This window comes from Cebus imitator, unplaced genomic scaffold (genome assembly GCF_001604975.1).
Source record: "Cebus imitator isolate Cc_AM_T3 unplaced genomic scaffold, Cebus_imitator-1.0 Scaffold480, whole genome shotgun sequence".
NCBI lineage: Eukaryota > Metazoa > Chordata > Mammalia > Primates > Cebidae > Cebus > Cebus imitator.
In genome coordinates, this window is record NW_016107795.1 from 334,285 (window position 1) to 353,926 (window position 19,642).

Genomic DNA, 19,642 nt, shown 5'->3' on the forward strand with positions numbered 1-19,642 from the left:
GGAGGTCTAGAATGATGTTAGTAACTGTTCTCGAATAAAAAAAGGGAAAGCATAAAGGAAAAAAAAAAAAAAAAAAAAAAGAAATACAAGAAATAAAACAGATGTAAGTTACCCTATTTATTGCTTTGCTTAATGTAAATCTTGGAAAACATAAAAATCAGGACCCCAGTCAGCTAACTTCAATGACTGCTTTGTAATGAAAATCATATCTTAGGAACTGTGTTTATAAAAAATTATGAACGCTAAATGAAAATTCAACATACTTTAGCACAGCTTAAGAGAATAGTCATGTTTTATTTGACTGAGAATAGTCTATGACTATTCTTAAGAGACTAGTCATGTTTTATTTATTTATTTTATTTGCCTGACTTTGCACAAAGGGTCAGAAAGCCCATTTGTGCACGTGCTGTACCTATGAGAGGATCTAAGCCCTGGAGCAGCCCCAGACTCCTCTGGAACTTCTCTTAGAATCTGCTATGCTTATTACGCTCCTGCTAAGCCTGAGTCTCACTGGCTCTTTCCTCATTATCACAGAGTGACCTGGCCATTTACTATCTCTGAGTCCTTGTAAGGTACTTGACTTAACTGGGCTAATCATACCTACCTCACACAGTTATTTTAAGAAATAAAGGAGAGGATATGTTTAAAGCACCTAATACACAACATGGCTGGCACACAGTGGGCATTTAGTAACTGTTAGTTCTCTTCTCAAGTCCTGGATTTGGGTCCTAGTGCTGAATTAGACACCCAATTACCCAAGACGCTCACATGGCAAGACCATGCACAAGGTGGTGATGGTGCTTGGTCAAAATCCAGACAGGAAAGGCCTATCATTATGTTTTCTGACAAGATTTGTCATCTCAGGCTGTGCCAAGACTTAGGTAACTCATAAACTCTCATGGTCAACAGAAATAATCAAAGATAAGCCTATTGTTTCATTGAGATTTATGATTCTCACATTTTCAAAAAAGAATATCTCTTCTGCTTACTTCTGTCTCATTGATGAAGTAGGACTAAATTGTCTTGGAGATGTCATTCAGGAACATATTCAAAAACCCACGTGGGCATGAATAATAATGTTTGATGTTAAATAGAAAGCCCCTTAACATAACTGCAGAATTCAAGGTAAAAATTTCTCCTCCTGTCTTTAGAAAAACCACAGGATTAAAAAAGACAATTCTGCTCTAAAATTATAGATTATTTAGAAAAATGCTATCAAGTATTTGAACTCTTTTACTTATTGTTCAGTAGGCTAAACGTGCTAGCAGCCTAGTGTGAACTCTACTTTATTGCTCCTTTTCTATGGGAAATTTGGTCATAGTTCCCCAATTTATAAAACAAAAATATCAATATCAAACATGTATAAAATGTAAAAGTAACCAAATGATTGTGTGTAGCAATTTCAATCTGCACGTGTTAAGGGTGGAGGCTGGAGCTTTATTCCCTAGGCATAACTATGTATAAATTCTACATAAAGCAGTTATAATATGTATGCTAAAATTTAAAATAAATCTCTCTCTCTTTTTTTTGAAGGAAAGGTTTTGGGAAAAGTATTTTTAGAAAATCTTTTGTTTGGGGAAAAGAAGACAATTTCAGAAATAACAGGTGGTCTTGCCAGAATAAGGCTATGGGCCCTGCATAACTGAATAGAGTTTAGAGATATAATACAGAACTTCAAACAGGAAGTTTCTTAGTGGCAGAGAAATATCCAAACAAACTGGGAAAACAGAAACTGACCTAACTCATTTGGAAATGGGCTTGGCAGCTGACGAAATAGATGAACTATAATTAAGTAATGCAATAAAGGAGGTAAGCACTTTCATGACAACACAAACACACACAACACACACACTGGTAGGTAGTAACCAGGTTATTCATAGGCTCTTGCTGTCTCAAATTAGAATACTCAACGAGACACCCAGAACAGACATGTGCATTGTTTAGATGCAATCTTACATGTGAGAGAAAAAAAGTGCTAAGTTATTCTGACCTCGAGGTTAATTTCTAACTCTAGGAAGACTGTCACCTTTCTAATTTAATTCTTTTCAAAACAAAGACAGCAAAGCCACATTGTTTACTAAGACTCTTCTAGCAAGTAGCTCAGTTTTGGCAGAAACTACATATCTTGTTTCCACTTGTGTTCCTGGACTTAGACTTGTAAGTTTCAACTATGCATAATATGCATTTCATTAGGTCTCTCAACCGCTGAGATAAAGTGTGTCAAAATAATAATTTAACAGTCACATCCTTCACAGGTAGAGTTAGAGTGTCTCGGGAATTAGCCTCATTCCAACTCCAGGGAGAATATGAAACTGGTGGTAACTTTTATTTTCTTATTAAGATATTCATACTCTTTCAAATTCCTTAAACTGAAGTGTAAGGAATTAGAAAGAAGTGATTGTTTTTCAAACTGAAAGACTATTTAGAAAAAATTTTCCTTGCCCACTAGAACTAAATCATCTTAAATAGAAAGACTGGCATTAAAATACCTTCAGCGATCATAGGCGTCGGGGTGCAGTGCAATTAGCAGCAAGTGCAGAGTGCTTTCTCCAGAGCCTGCTTGGAAGGCTGCAGGGGAAAACGGAAGCAGCAGGTGTAGGGGCGAAGGGCGGTGGGGAGCACCATGACTTACCCACGCCCTTCTGCTCCAGGTACCCTCCACCAGTGTTTCATTTCTGTTGCGTTTGGAGCTCAGCCAGCTGGCACTGGCGCATACCAGCTCCCCCAGGAAAGCTAAACCAAGATAAATTATAGTGCAAGACAGAGGAGTGAGCTTTTTCCCCCACAAAAAAAAAAAAAAAAAAAAAAAATTTCTTATGTTTGGGTCTAGTTTCTATTCTCCACTCTCCAACAAAAAGGAGCAAGACATGAAATGTCAACAGTGCGTTCCAGGACTTTAGATTTCTAGGACAAGCAACTTAAAACAAACAAACAAACTTTTCGACCATTTTTATTTTGCTTGATGAGGAGATATTTTAATTCATGCATAACATATATGCCAATAATTAATTCACCAACAAAAGGCATTTTAACATGGATCCCCCGTCCCCACCCCCAGTCCCACTATAGGGAAAGACAGACTCACATAACAAGACATAATTTTAAATGAAGCACACTTGAACCCGGAGACAATTCCGTACGTGTCTAATGACAAATGCACAGGAGCCTTCCTTATTTGTCTCCTCTTTGGAGAGGCGGGAAGCCGGAGCGGGAGAGCTTACCCAGGCAGAGGAGCAGCGCGGGGACCCTGACAGCACAGAGCCTCTCCATCCTCCTCCCCGCGGGCGGCGGCGACGGGCGCGGGCGCTGGGGCTGGGCCGGGGGCGGGAGCGGACGGGCTCGTGGCAGTGGCTGGAGCGGCGGAGAGCCTGGAGCGGGCCACACTGCCGTGTCCCTCTGACACTGGAACTATCAGGCAAGTGAACTCAACTGTCCGGTGTTGCGAACTTTATACTGTTCTCTGGAGCCCCTCCCGGGCCCTAACGGGGTGAGGTCAAGAGTGCCCAGAGTTTCATAATTGGCCCGAGGAGGAGTGACAGGAGGACCGTCCGGAAGTCATCCTCCCTTTTTGGAGCACTTGAGTGTAGTGGCTGAGGAGTGAAAAAATGTCCTTCTGATTGGCCTGGGACTACTCCCCAAACTTTTCCACCTCCTTCTCGGAGGTGGGGAGCATGGACTAGACGGGTGGGTTTGCTTTGTGGGGTCACCTGCCCTGTAGTGGGTGGTTTTGGTTGCTCAGGGTGACAGACATAACTTGAATCAGGCTTTCAGCTGAGGCTGGCGTTCCCAGTACGGAGCTTTTAGAGAGCTGTGTTTGTGACTTACTAACCTCAGCCACAAAAACTCCCATACTTGAAGTCTGTCAGTGATTCAAGCATTTAAACGCCACCACCCAGAAATGCCTTTCCCATCTCTGCCTTCCTTCTGAGACCCCTGCTTCTCATGTGGCTCAAGCATTTACCACCTCAAAGTTGAGTCCTTGTGAAGAAAATCCCTGTTATTTTTGTTTTCTTCTGTTGTATTTGCAATCTATCAGGTTGCTGCTTTTGATATAACTTCCTCCTAAATAGTGTCTTCATCCTGTCATTCCTTTGTACAAAACCTTTCAATGACTTCCCATTACGTTTTGGACAAGGCCTGCCACAGCTCCCACTACTTCCCTAGGCAACTTGCCTGATCCCAGCAAGGCTGGAAAACTCTCTAAGCCTTTGCTCACTCCCACTTTCATGCCTAGGCTGATGGAGTCATACTTTGAGGGAATGGCCACTTTTTAACAGAATTAGTCACATCCTGCTCAAATTCATGGTTCTCCTCAAGGGCCTAGGCTTCTTGGGCTTATGGATCCCTTTTTATTCTGATCTCTTACAGCTTCTGTCATTTATCTTCTCCTAGCCTCACAGAAGTCTAGGCCTGGTACTTTACACCTGGAAAGCTACTTTGTATTACTTAACTGTTTTTGTTTTCAAGTCCTATGTTCAGCTCTGTACTGTGTAAATTGTCTGTCTTTTTACTGCATTCCCCTGTAGGACCTAAGAACTATGAATCAATTCAGCAGTACTCATTTGAATGGGAATAGTACATACTTGAATAGAAAATGGTATCTACTGGATGGTAAGTAAATTCTTACTGCATTCCCCTGTAGGACCTAAGAACTGTGAGTCAATTCTACAGTACTCATTTAAATGTAAGTAGTATATATTTGCATAGAAAATGGAATCTAATGGATATTAACTCCTTACCTTTCTATTTCTACTTTTTAAAAAATTACTATTGCCATTCCTCTTTTTTGTTTCTGGCTTTTTTCTCCCTTACCCTAAGGCCCTTTAATGTCCACAACGCTCCCGTTAGTAACAAATACTTCATCATTTTTTCAGGGGTTAAGATTTAAACTGTCTTCCTGTGAATTCCTGGACAAGTTACTTAATCTGTCTCAATTTCCTCATATGTAAAATGGGAATAATAATAGTATCCAACTCACAAGAAAATAATGAAAGTGCTTAGTACAGCGCCTAGTACAGAGTTAGTGCTCACTAAAAATACGTACCATTATATGCAAATGTTGATGCTTAGGATGGTGGTACTTGGTAGTTGGTCAATATTTGTGAGTTAAATGAATCAGTGAACAGTAAGATAGATGGAGGTAGGCTGGATTCCTAAGTCTAGCTTCCTAATCTATCAAGAAAGCAGGCACTGAGTGACTTCTCACTTAATTGCTTTTTAGGAAAAGAAGAAATGAAACCAAGGAAGATGATATTAGAAATGGGTTATAGCTTTGGTAGGGATCCCAACTTTCATAAATTAGAATGGGAAAAAGTGACTTTTATGGTTACATAATGGCTTTGGTCCTACAAATTGAATCTGGAAAAAAAAATAGTCCCAGTGGTTGAGGAATGAAAGCAGAATTCAAATGAATGGAGTGTCAACTGGGAGCATTTTCTTGCAAAGAGTGAGAGCAAGAGATTTTAATCCTGATTAATGTCTTGTTTCTTTAAATATAATGTGTTTTATGCTGAAAAGAAAGATGGTAGGGATGCGATGGGGAGAATGGGGTCATGCTGACAATAATTGACAACAGTCACCTCTGTGGTATTGATATGTGAAGAGGAATTTTTTCACTTTGTAACTGATGCCTGCCAGCATGAGATATCATCACTGTGAAAAAAATCCTTGTGCTTGTCTCAAAATTTTCCACAGCAATGTGCTCTTCTGTGGGCTGATTTTATATGATGTGAAGAAATCTTTTATTTATTGGTTCTATGTTTACTCAATTTTCTAGCCATTAGATTTCGAGAATGACTCCACCATGACACATCAGAGGATTTGCACTGCCTCCGCAAAATAGTATTCTTCGTCTTTTTTTTTTTAATAATTGGTAACAATTTTCATTAATTGTTCATTTAAATATATATACATAGTATGAGGTATAATCATAATTCTTCTTAAAGGCACAAAGCTTATTTAAAGATAGAATAGTTTGGGAAGAAAATAACCAAGTCATAGAATTTTCCAACTAGGAAGTGACTTTAATACATGAGCAACGTCAGCAATTCCCAGTTTAAGACATACTAGGATTCCTTTCTAAGGGGTTGGTAAATCTAAATATTATGTATAGACTAAAAACACACATATTTGTATAAATCTTCTTTTAAACATACATTAAGCCTCTATAGTAATTAGTAACATGTATTCATTTTAAGTTGATACTGAGTTCATAAAGGCTGTGGGCCATGTGTTTTTTAACTGATATAGGGCAAACATGTAAGCAGTGTTAAATGAGGAAGAGGAATCCTGCAGAAAATAATTCTTTTAAATTAAAAGAGATTCCTCTCATGAGAAAAATTAGGAAATCCTAGACTGGGAGCACACACACAGGCTCTAAACTGATATCAGTATTAAACCTATTGTAGACTGCAATCAGTTGAAGCCGTGGGCCTTACCCATAGAGCCAGCGTTTAGCAACATACAAGGACATATAACACCTTACAATTCTTCCAACTCTTTCTTTTTCTGTCAAGTTGTTATTTCTTCTGACTATAACTGGCACTTGTTTATTATGAAATTACTGCTTTTCTAATTTAAAAAAAGAGCATAGCTACTTTCCTGAATTAGTTTTTACATAACACAAAAGTTTCAAGTCGTTTATTAGTCCTTAGCAAAAACCACTGAGATAAAATGGTATTGGATTGCCTTTTTACAATTAAGGAATTGAAAAACTTAGGAAAGTGTTCAAGATCAAATTGTTTCATTTAATATTTTTAAAAGACCTTAAATATGAATTCTGTTCTAGAAGATGCTAATTTTTTATTGATGTTATCATAAATTTAATTGCGTGTTCACCATATGGGATCCTTTTAGCAAGCTCCATTTAATGACGAATTTATGCCTTTTATGATCATTTTTTTTGAGACGAAGTTTTGCTCTTGTTGCCCAGTCTTAAGTGCAATAGCACAATCTTGGCTCATCACAACCTCCCACTTTGGGTTCCAGTGATTCTCCTGCCTCAGCCTCCCAAGTAGCTGTAATTGTAGGCACACACCCTAATGCTCAGTTGATTTTGCATTTTTAGTAGAGGCGGTGTTTCACCATGTTAAGCAGGCTGGTTTCGAACTCCCAACCTCAGATGATCCACCTGCCTCAGCCTCCCAAACTGCTGGGATTACAGGCATGAGCCACTGTACCAGGTCAGTAATAGCATTTTTATAGAGATATACATAGATATAGACAGGTAAAATTCTGAACCCGAAAAACAATCCAGTTAGAGACAAAATAGAGAAAAGGAAGGGACATATATTGAATGTAGTAAATACTCTTCTTTACTTAAATAGTTTTTATCATAGATTTTTTAAAAAATATTTTTCCTGTGGACTAATCCATTCTTCAATTGGTTTAATAACTCAAAAAGAAAATGATCTTGTTTTTCTTTCAATATATAATTAGATGTAGAAGAAAACAAGAACTAAGAAAGTTTTAAAGTTTACTAAAATCCAAATCACATTTTCTTCTTAACTTGATAATTCGAGAGTTTTTCTGAAATTAAAAATTATCCAACACGTTTAAAAATTCACATACCATTTGAGTGTTGAGTGAATGATATGGATGGCAAATTAGCCAATAGCTGATTAGATAAGAGAATTCATTAAAATACAATTTATTCTATTTGTGGTTTCATTGAGATTCAAAACTATAGGTGGAAAGGAACATGGAAGTAATCAATACTTCTTCTTAAATCTAAATGACACATGACAAGTAATAAGAGTAACAGCAGCAAATATTTCTACCTGATGCTTATAACTCACTAAGAGGTTCAAGATATATTTGCTGGCCAGATGCTGTGGCTTATGACTATCATCTCAGCTATTTGGGAGGCTGAGGCAGGAGGACTTCTTGAGCTCAGGAATTTGATACTAGCCTGGGCAACATAGTGAGACTTTGCCTCTACAAAAAATTAAAATTAAAAAAATTAGCCAGAAAAGTGGCACATGTCTGTCGTCCCAGCTGCTTGAACGCTGAGGTGTGAGGACCACTTGAGCCCAGGAGGTCAAGGTTACAGTGAGCCATGATTACACTATTACACTCTAGTCTGGACAACAGAGTAAGACCCTGTCTCATAAAGGTAAAATAAAACGAAATATAAATATATCTGCTTATTTATTCCTCAAAATAGCCCTATGAAATAAGTACTCTTTTATTTCCATTTTATAGATTAAAGCACAAAAGATTAAGAAATTTGTTCAAGGTTCTTTAGCTCATAAATTGCAGAGATGGGATTCAAAACAGGCAGCCTGACAACAGCATCTGTAGTCTTTGCCATCATATTCTATTGCTTTAACCTGTAGCATTTAGTGCACCTAAAGTTCAGAGTTTGTTATACATACGATACTCTCAGTTTTTAAATTAAAATCCATGTTTCTGGAGTTTTTTAGTCTCAGGTTACTTGCAAAGAACATTCATATCCCTTTGCAGATAGTTTTTATTTATTTTTCTTAAAAAGAAATTTATATGTTGTTGTCTTTTCATCAGAAAATCATGTTTGCCAGTCTTTCAGTTTCCATCTCTAAAGCATTTGCTAATATTACTTTTTTATTGTTCATTGTGTTTATGAAAAACATTTTATTCTAAAAATTGCACATTTAAAATCCCACCCATGAATTTCAACATAATTTTCTAGAAAATGATTCAATAATCACAAAACATTAAAAGGCCAGATAGTATGTGATTTTAGGAACCTAGCTGATTCTCAAGCTGCTTCTTGTTATACTTGCCGTGAGTTGTTCCCTAATAATAGAACCTCCCCTTCAGTCACTTATGTAAACCCACACAACAGTAATTTGTACACATAGCGATGATGAATTAGGAATGCAGCTACACCTATTTAAAGGACTGCTTTTTCATGTTCCATGTTTAGCTAACACCTAGTTGCATATAATTGTATGTTTCCTACTCCTTAAGCAACATTTAACAGTTAAAATGCTAACTTTCATGAAGCCATTCATTCAACATTTTATGTCTCATGCACCTACAAGACAGCCATATATGCACATATTTAATTCAAGGAAATTTTCATTTTACTTGTCAATCATTTGCATGATTATTTCATGATCATATGTAGATTTGTGTGGTTTTACAAATATTATATTAATGTTCTTCTTAGATGTAGGAATAGAATAAAACATAGCAGGCCGGGTGCGGTGCCTCACGCCTGTAATCCTAGCACTTTGGGAGGCTGAGGCGGCTGGATAACGAGGTCAAGAGATTGAGACCATCCTGGCCAACATGGCGAAACCCTGTCTCTACTAAAATTACAAAAATCAGCAGGGTGTGGTGGTGCCCACTTGTAGTCCCAGCTACTCAGAAGGCTGAGGTAGGAGAATCCCTTGAGCCTGGAGGCAGATGTTGCAGTGACCAAGATCATGCCACTGCATTTCAGCCTGGTAACAAAAAAAAAAAGAAAAAATATTTCAAGTTTAAATATCTACTTTTTGTTTTTTTTTTTTTTTTTTGAGACAGAGTCTGGCTCTGTTGCCCAGGCTGGAGTGCAGTGTCACGATCTCGGCTCACTGCAACCTCCGCCTCCCGGGTTCAAACAGTTCTCCTGCCTCAGTCTCCCAGGAAGCTGGGATTACACATGCCTGCCACCATGCCCAACTAATGTTTTGTATTTTTAGTAGGGATGGGGTTTCACTGTGTTGGCCAGGCTGGTCTTGAACTCCTGACCTCGTGATCTGCCCATCTTGCCCTCCCAAACTGCTGGGATTATAGGCGTGAGCCACCATACCTGGCAATCTTCTTGTCTTTCAGTCTTCTTGAAGATATCATCTAAGACTCAACAGGCAGTACCTAATTTATGCAGACCCAGGAGGTAAAACACATAGAAGACTGAGTGCAATGCCACAAAACCTCCAAGAATTTTTTCATGATTAATATGTTTTTCTCTGTTTATCACTACCACTAACAGACAGTAAAACATTGCTAGTGAAGGCAATAAAACAATAGCTATTAAAGTCTTTATTACTCATAATATATATTTGAACTTAAATACCCCCTAATAAAATTACACTTAAATAAGATTATATCTTCTAGGAGATCTTACTTTGTAAGGATTATTTGTGTAAATTATTAAAATTTTATTGTCAGGCTTGCTGGACTCTGGTTCTCACCTGTGGATGCATTTTTAAACCATTTAGTCAGCTTTGAAAAAGATATAATTATATCTGGGCCTTACGTTTCCAGGGATTCCAATTCATTTGGTCCAGAAAGAATCCCAAATCAATGTAACTTTACAGGCAAACAGTTTTAGTCTTAACTAAAACATGTAAAGAGAAAGAATATTGAACTCCACATTCTAGTTTCAAGCTCCAGGCCTGACTGAAAATAAATTGTTATCTGCTCTTGTGTAGATTATAACTTGTTTGGGTTAGACACTTCTCATCCTTAAAATGCAGGCTTGAACTACATGATCTCTAATCATATAGCTTTCTTAGTACCATCTTAAGAAGGTAGAACCACAATTTTATTATCTCTTGACCAGTATGTGCCTTAGGCAACCTCAGGCAAGTGTGCAAAGTTATTGGCTAAAATACTCTAGAGTGGTAGCACAGATAATATCCTCAGGATATGGAAATGTTATATATTTTATGAACAGGTTTCTCTGGTTTTCTAAAATCTGACTTCATCTCTCCTAAGATTTTTGCTTAGGCTTTTCCCCCTCCTTTTTTTAACCTTCCTCCCTTTGCTTGAAACATATGAATCATGAATTCCACAAAACACAATATGGGGATTTAGGAGCTAGAAAATCCAGATCCTGCTGAGGATTAAGAAGCCAATCTTGTTATATGACCCAAAGCACATTTATGAAGACAGTTTTACTTTTTCTGATGGGAGAAAAGTATATAAATTGAATATTCTAAAAACCAAAAAAGAAAATAATCAGTTAAGCCAAAAAGACACCAAATTAATAGTTAGAAGTCCTAGGTTTCAGTCCTGGCTCTGACCATTTCTAAGTCCCTTGACCTTATGATATTGAAACTATACTAGCCTCATCTCTACTACTTGCAAGTAATTGCTCCTGTCCTTCATGGGACTCAAATAAGATTATGTTTAATAAAAAGAATGAGACAAAACTGTAAGACATAATTATTAACAATAATACACATTAGGTGTTTACTTAGTGCCAGGAGACACAAAAGAGTTCAAAATCGTAAGAGAGTAATCATGACAGTGCCGGATTTTCAAAGAAAAAGGAGGTGGGTGTTTCCAAGAGGAAGCATAGGCACCAATAGCAGGTGAAACAATGACGTCAAAACAATAGGAATGAAGGAAAAGATCTGGCAGTAATGAGGTCACCAGTCACCTTTCAGGAGAAAGTTCAGAAGCATAGAGAGGAGAGAAGTCAAATTACAGAGGTATGAAATCATATATTTCTTCTGATTCCAAATAATCTATAAGTGGGGATGGGTATCAATGAGCTCCAGAATGAGGACATTTTTAACCTGTCCTCTCATAAGTTGTCAAAGTGTAAGTGTAAAACTCAGGTAATAGAGATAAATCATTCTTCTATGTGGGCCTTTGTCTAACCTGCAATATATTCAAACGAATGGGATAGAAAAGCGACTTATGGTGAATTTTACTATAACATGTCTACTTACATTTTTCTATTTAATTTGGAAGAAACATCCAAAATAATTTTCTTTAATACTACATAACTCTTATAAACATTATTACTACTTAAGGAAAGTATTCTTGCACATTGCAATAGTAATATTAGGAACAAAGTAATTCTCTAAAATACTATACTTAATATTACATTCAATCCTTATTTAAATTTATTGATCTTGCTTCTTATTCCTTTCCCTTCTACCCCAATTTTTTGGGAAAAACTTTTATCTTCAGTGAGGGTTAAAAACTGAGTCTGAGAAATAAATATGGGCCAATGTGCTCAATGTTAACATAGTGCTGTGGAACTTGGACTGATTTGGACCTCAGAATGGAAGATCAGAAGAATGATGAAATGAAAGAAAAACATTCTTAAGGCTTCTAGATGCTACGTTCAAGTGACTGTGGCTTGCTTCAGCTGTAAATCCAGCATCAGAATTCCTCAAAACTCTTGTCATCTCATCAACCAACCCCACAAACTCCCTGGAACACCATTAATTTTCCTTCTTCTATAGAGACACCTTCCAAAACACACTTACATATAAAATCCAGTTATCTTTCTACCTTTTGTACCAGAAGAAATAATACTTTAGATCTGTTCTTTCTGGCTTAGTGCAACTATATTCTTTAAAGTATATAAAAAATGAAGTTAAATGAAACTCCAGATCTCACCAACAGAATAGCTAAGTTTTATATAACGCTTGAGCCAATTGCCTAGAGACCATCTGTGTCCTACCTAGATGACAAGGTATGTCTTTGGACTTGGAAAACATATATCTCATATATTATGGGTCTCCAAAACAAATGGTTGTTCATTTATAGCTACCCTTTTCTTTATAGATACCTAAAATGCCAGTATTGTTGTGAACATTATGGCACTCAGAGATGAAACTTTCTGCTCTTTGTTAAGATATCTGCTGTACCGAGGTCTCTGGAAGCTCTGCGAAATCCTTAACCTTCCAAAATTGCAGGTCAGTAAAATATGTCAAACTCAATAGTGCAACAAGAAGGTAGGAATGGTTCTTGATGTTAGAGGGTAAATTTGAGGGTTGAAGCCTTGGGGTTATGTAACATTTCCACAAATGTGACTTTTGAATTCAAAATATTTTTATGACACTTGAGCTCTAGTTAATTGGTACTTTTGCTTACTTCTTGTGCTGGTCAACTCTCAAATTAGTCTCTACTTAAATACCACTTCCTCCAGAAATTTTCCCTGATCTTCCTGGACCATATTAGGTTCCCTGAGTGATAACCTTGCTTTACATTACATTTTGAACTTATCCTATTATAAAACTTATCACTTCTTCATACATTTTTTTCTTTGCTTCTTCCATTAAAAAGTAAGCTCTAGAAGAAAGATATCATTCCTTTTTTATTTATTTTATATTCTTGGTACTTAACATGGTATCTGACACGCAACACATGCTCAATAAATATTTGGTAAATAAATTAATTTGTAAATATCTATTGACCTCACTAATCAATTTGTGCCATACAATAAATATATAAATGAAAAACAGTAATTTTGGAGGCATTATTTAAGTACCATGTAAAGAAAGTAAGCTGAGAAATATCTTTTAGGAGTACTTTTGCTCTTAAATCAGAACAGCTTAAGATATTCTTAAGTATAGTAGCTTTTTTATATCCTTTGACTTTTTTTATATATTAACTCATTTACCATATTGTTCTTCATTGCCATTACTTAAAAATAAGACTCCTTCTTTTTGGCTCCTCTGCGTGTATTCTTTATTGACTTGCTTCTTACCTGCTTCTGAGTCTTATCTAGTTATTATTCTCCCTGAAATCTTTACCAGTCTCTTATTCTGCTACTTTCTTTTCTCTCCCACCTATCTTAAGTCCCATTTACCTTGGGCCCTCACAAAGTCCTCCACTTTATCACAACCTTTATCAGCTTCACCTTTTCTGCATTGTTAAATATCTCAAAATACAGGTTATAACTGACTTTCTAATTATCAGAGAAAAAACATTTTCTCCACTCTACCTTGTTGACTTCCAGATTTTGTTCCCCTTTTCATTCTTCATTGGTTACCATCATCCCTGTGTTTAGATGTTAAAATCCCAATTATAGTTCAAGTTTTATTTTCAAAGCCATCTCATTTAAGAAGTTCTGATTTTCCAGTTGAGTCTGTATTTTTACGTCTTTAAAACTCCTTAATGTTTTACATACATCATTTGTTTTGTATCAGAAAAGTTGCATGACGCACTGGAAGTAAGTGAAGGTTCTTAGCTATCTGCGTTTGAATATAGGCTCCACTACTGAGTAATTGTGTGATATTGAGCAAGTTTCTCATATATAAAATGAAATGATAAGACAGTTGTGAAAATTAAAGTAATAAAGTAAAAAATATTAAAACCTTCCTGGCACATATAAGTTACTTAATAATACTAGCTATTGCTCTTCTTAGTGCTGATTTAAAAGTTGTACACTCTTCAATGTCAGATTTAAATATTCTTGAATCCCAAATGATGTCTTCCTCCTATTTGGAAACCCTGCTGTCTCTAGTGTATTGTTTTGCATATAGTAGACAGTAAATACAAGGTTGTTGAATAATATTTTGATTACCAAAGCTGAATTCCATTAGATAGATTTGTAAAAGGAAAATAAAATCAACAGACCCCAGATTCACTATGCCAAAAGGGAAAAGTTAAGTGTGGAAGCTGAATCTCTCTCTCTCTCTCTCTCTCTCTCTCTCTCACACACACACACACACACACACACACACACACACACACACACACACACACTTTCCTTTTGTTGCTTTACTGATAGATAGATAGAGTGGCACATGTCTCTGCAGGTGGCCTCCCTCACCCTAACTATGTATTAATATAGCTGCTTATCTTCAGGGTACAGGACGGGAGAAAACCAGAAATCGTCCCCTGACCCTGTCCGTCCTGAACCAAAAGTATATTTGACTTCTTCCTCTACTCAATATTGACTTTGTTGTATGTAAAGTACAGGTGTACTGAACATGAGATGAATATATAATTGTTTCCTCCACCTCCTTCTTTTTGCGTGCAACATGTGGACTCAATGAGCCTAATCAAACTCTCATAACAATGTGATCAGACACTCCATCTTTTTTTTCTTTCCCTTTTCCCCGCCTGCCCACTTTTTCCCCTTTAAATATCAAAGCCCTCAAAGTCCTCTTTGGAAAAAGTATTGGCTAAAGATCCTACTGTGGCTTGTCTTTTTTGTTTGTTTGTTTTGTTTTTTCCGGGGCACATCCTCAACCTTAGCAAAAAAGAAAAAATAAATAAATAAAAAGAAAACCTCTAAATCAATTGAAATGAACCTCTGTCATTTTCTTTGGTTTTACAGATTATAGGAAGAGAAGGAAATTACATTGGAACTAGGTCATTCTATATCTGATAGTAATCAAACACTACAATATTAAAAATTATTGCAACTGTGGTTCCTGTTATATTAATGACGTGCATGTTATCTGAATTAGCTCCCAGACCAGTTTTGTTAGACACCTACGGTTCAAAGTTAGGGCCAATGGAAAGGAAGAGCTGCCCATTAACCAGTCCATGTAACATTACTTCTCAACATTGATTGACATCACTTACAAGTCACAATGTCATATAAGGGGTTTGGTGGAGCCTGTTGAGCAGGAGAAATACTTTAAGAAATCTTTAGAATATGCTGGTTGTTGAAGACTTTATAACATCTTGAATAATGCTAAGAAAAACTGGCCAGAGATGAGATGAATTATTTTGAGAAAACACTGTGCAGCTTAAGGAGCCAAGGGGCTCCTATAGGCAACCCAGAAATAAGGAGTCCAACCAATACAATATCTTTGTGCTCCACATTAAAAAAAAAAAACAAACTGATCTCTTTTGGATGTTTATTACTTTGAAAATTAATATAGGAATGATAATGAAACCTAGAAGATAAATATATCTTCGTTATTTTGAGGAGAAGAGACATCACCCAATTCCTTGGATTTACTGTTATTTGCTATTCCCACATTTTGCACTTAAAGTATTTAAAATATTTTCACGTTTCTCTATAAAGGCCTTAATTATGATAGAAGGTAAAAGACAAGTCAAGTTATTCAACAATATTAGGTTTGAAACTAAAGCACTTTTTAGATAGAAACAAAAGTAGCATGGAACTTATAAATAAAACTGCTAAAAGTATCCAGATACTTTTTTATTACTAAGAAAATTCTTGCTTCCAACTTCTTCATTGATTGATCATACATGTGTTCAGTTATAACTTTTCTTCTAAATATACTTTCATCTTAATTTATTAAGTTGGAAGTTTGTCATTTAAAAATTATCTTAGTAAAATATTACTATTTTCATGAGGTTTTCTTAACCTCATGAAGTAGTGCATGGTCTTCCAGACCTAAAATCGTTTTAAATAATGATGAAGCATACCCAGGAATATTTATTCATTTATATCTGAAATAAATGTTTAAAAAGAAATTGTTGAGAAGCAATGTGATTTTTTAAATTACATTTGAAAGCTAAGATTTATTAATTTATTAAAATTAATAATTAAAATTTATTAAATTATTTATTTAAATTAATAAATTAATTTTATTTTAATTTATTAAAATTAATTGAAAGCTAAGATTTATTAAGCTTTATAGCTGAGATTTATTAAAATGTATTTAATGGCACATCAATTGGTATAACATGCAATTCAGAAAAAAAGTAGTTTTATGGTGATTTAGAACAGTGACATTCTTGTGGATTCTGCAGCATTAGGAGCTTTCTGAGGTGGTTAGGGGCTAGGAGTCTCTGTAGGGGTCAGACATGGGAGACAGAATATGTGTTTCTGAAGAAGATAAATTCCAGGTTCTCACTCTCACTATTGCTATTTTTTATTATGTATGTAGATCTTCCACATAAAATTTCATTTAAGAAACATTGGTTTTAAAAGTTTGACAATTACTTCTATACATTATAATTTCATTACCTTGTAGGTTAAATCCTGTATGACAAAAACAACTACTTCTAAAACTACTGTAAAAAAGATTTCTCATATGATTTTTTTATTTCAAGCAATACTGCAGGTACAAGTGCCATAAAACTTGTCTGGGCCCTTAGGGTTTCTTATGATGCTATTTTCCATACATGTTTAAAATGTGGCATCATAATTTTTGAATTAATATTATGGGCTTTTGTGCATTTGGTTACATGATTTGCTTGTATTTTAACCATGAATTCAATGTTAAGTTTTGCTCAGAATTTGCTCAGTGTTTAATCCTAAGTTTTGAGTGGTCACTGTTTTGTTTCTGGTAAGGGAATAAATTTTATCTTTTGAAGGCCAACATAATTTATTTATTGCTTCACTCTTCATGCCTTTTCACATAACGAATATTTCACTTTGGTCAAAAGGAAAATTAGACTTTATCAATGAGTAAGAATGGGAACAGATTGTGCCTAGAGCAATGTGTGCTATTTCAAACACAAAGGTAGCATTCCACAGTTTTAAACTAATTAGAAAGAATGGAAAATGGTTATCAGAACTTCCTAAAATCACTGAGTTTAAGACAGGTACACAAAACCAGTTTATAAAGATGAATCAAGGTTATGGTGTAGTTACGGGAGGGGAAGAAGACTAGGAAGCAAAGAAAGAGAGAATTTGTATTTATTGAATATTTACTGTGTGTGAAAAATGAAGCTAGGTATATTACATATGTTCCTTCTTTCAATCTTCAAAACTATTCATGGATTTGATATAATAATCTCCAATTTATTCGTGAATACCTGAGAGTTAAATAACACATTTAATATCGGGCAGTGATGAAGCTGAGATTTGAAACTAGGATTATTGGATTTCAAATCCCTGGTCTTTCTGGTGTTCCCTTTACATCGCAAGACTGGTCTACTTCTGCCTTAGAGTTGACCTCCTAACTACTGCCCAAGCACAAGGTTTTCTCACTGATCATGGTCTGAACATTACACTCCGTTCTCCATCAATTCAGTCCTCTTGTTGCCAATCCCCTTGTGGCTCTTGCTCCTCCTTTGCAGATCGTCGCACTCTTCAGACTCTCAGCACTCTTCACCTCACTTTTAGCTTAGTTTCCGCTTAATCCCAGTTTGGCTTTAACTTTTGACTACACAGCTTCAAACTACATTGATTTAATAAGGCTCTCAATTTAAAGCCATATCAGAGGCCAACTTTGATAAACTCCCTCCTCCAAGAAAGTCATATCTCCTTAGCTTACACAAGACTCCAAAAATGGAGAACACACGCAGACACGTCATCTCATAGTAATCCATGCTCCTGCAAGGAAGCATTTAGGTCCAGGATTTGAGGATCTATTTGGATGAGAATTAGAGGAGCTGGCTGAGAGGTCCAAACAAGTAGACTGTTTGATGCTGACAATTGGCCTCCAAATGAAACTCTCAGAGGCCTGCAGAGCCAAAAATAAAACCTTTTCCTAACCTAAATCATCTATCAGATAGGGCAAAGGGTCACCCAAAGGGGAAGATGGTTGAGCAGTATTAACATGAAGTGAGCATCATTCGTTGGGGCTGAGAGACTATTGGGGAATGAAAGGCAAACAACTCAGAATATTTCCTATCCAGAGCTGAACAGAAAAGGCCAGAATGATGAGTAAGCCAACTGAAAAGCTATAGTGTCTGGTTCTATAGAAAACTGAGGATGTAGGGGCACAGTTTCTTTGTGATAGGACAATAGAATATAATGCATTGAGGAAGAAGGGATTTCTCCTTGCTTTTAAAACCATGTGAAACAAAACAATCAAGAGGCTTTTTTCTTTTTTTTCCCAAGGAAATATAGATCAAAGACGCAAGAAAGCAAGCCCATGCTTAGAGGTTTGTTGCACCTGGATTCCATTAACAACCTGGAGAATTCTAGTATATGGAGTTTCCCAAAAGACTCTTCTCTTTTGTGGATTAAATCAAGACTTAGTGAGGGAAGATGGATTTCTCTAGGCCATGCTAGAATGGCCTGAGGAAGAATTTTTAAATTCTTTCCTTTCCTGGATGGCGAACCAGGCCCTATGTCTTGTACTTTTTTGCATATTCTCTAGTACCTGGCTCTGTACATGGAACATTATTGTGCACCATTAATATTCTTTAAGTGAATGAATGAAGGGATGTTAAATGGGATGATATATGGGAAAGCACTGAAGAGGATGGGAGTTAAATGCATGAGCTTGGAGCCAACTGGATTCAAATTCTGACTACCCCATTTACTAATTGTGTGACTTTGGGCAAGTCATTTAATATTTCTGTGCCTGTTTTTCTTCCTTTGTATAACAGAAATAATCGGATCACCATTTCCTAAGAATGTTGTGGGTCTTAAATATGCACAAAATATTTAAAACTGTGCCTGGTCTATGCTAAGAATTCAATAAAGTTTAGCCATTTTGAACTTTGAAACTATTAACTAACTTGGAAACTATAAACCATACAAGGTTTTTACTGTTTTTAAAATCACTAAGATTGGATTAAAGACTAATGCAACACAGTAAACCCTTGACATTCAAGAGTTTAATACTCAAATTTGACTTTTTATTATTATTTCTAAAGGTTATAATTTAGAGTATTTGTAATTTTACTTAGGCATAAACTTGAATTGCTGGGACTTTTAGGTTTGTATGCAAGATCAATCTTCATTCTGGAGAGTGTTCCCAAATGTTGGCCATTTAACACCTGGCATTTCTTATCATTACATATGCAGTATCTGTTTTACTAATAAGCACTACAAGGACAAGAAGTATGCGTATTTTATTTCCAGAGCCTAATAAAGAATTGGAAAAATTGTTAAAAATGATGGTGCATTTACTATGTGCCAACTACTATGCTGAGTTTATATATACATAAAGTAATATCCTAATTCAAGTCTTACAATAGCCATTTGAAGTTGGCACTATTACTGTAACAGATTATTTTTCTGAAATATTTGCCCTCTTAACCCCACCTCCATCCATGTGTCAAAAGTACTCCCCTACCTCTTGATTCTGGTTTTGGCCATATG

The 19,642-nt window shown here is 36.1% G+C and overlaps 1 protein-coding gene and 1 long non-coding RNA gene across 2 annotated transcripts in view; one reads left to right on the forward strand and one right to left on the reverse strand.

Moving 5' to 3' along the window:
* The window catches only part of EREG (epiregulin), a 20,330-nt gene extending 16,907 nt beyond the window's left edge, over window positions 1-3,423 (reverse strand). Inside the window, exon 1 of the mRNA XM_017512919.2 lies at window positions 3,222-3,423. Within this exon, the coding sequence (XP_017368408.1) occupies window positions 3,222-3,270 (49 nt within the window). The 5' untranslated portion in view covers window positions 3,271-3,423. The remainder of the gene's footprint in view (window positions 1-3,221) is intronic.
* LOC119468722 lies at window positions 3,331-14,903 on the forward strand. The gene is made up of 3 exons (XR_005197485.1): window positions 3,331-3,662; window positions 4,527-4,611; window positions 14,521-14,903. It is a non-coding gene; the product is annotated as an uncharacterized LOC119468722 (long non-coding RNA).
* The last annotated feature ends 4,739 nt before the right edge of the window (window positions 14,904-19,642 follow it).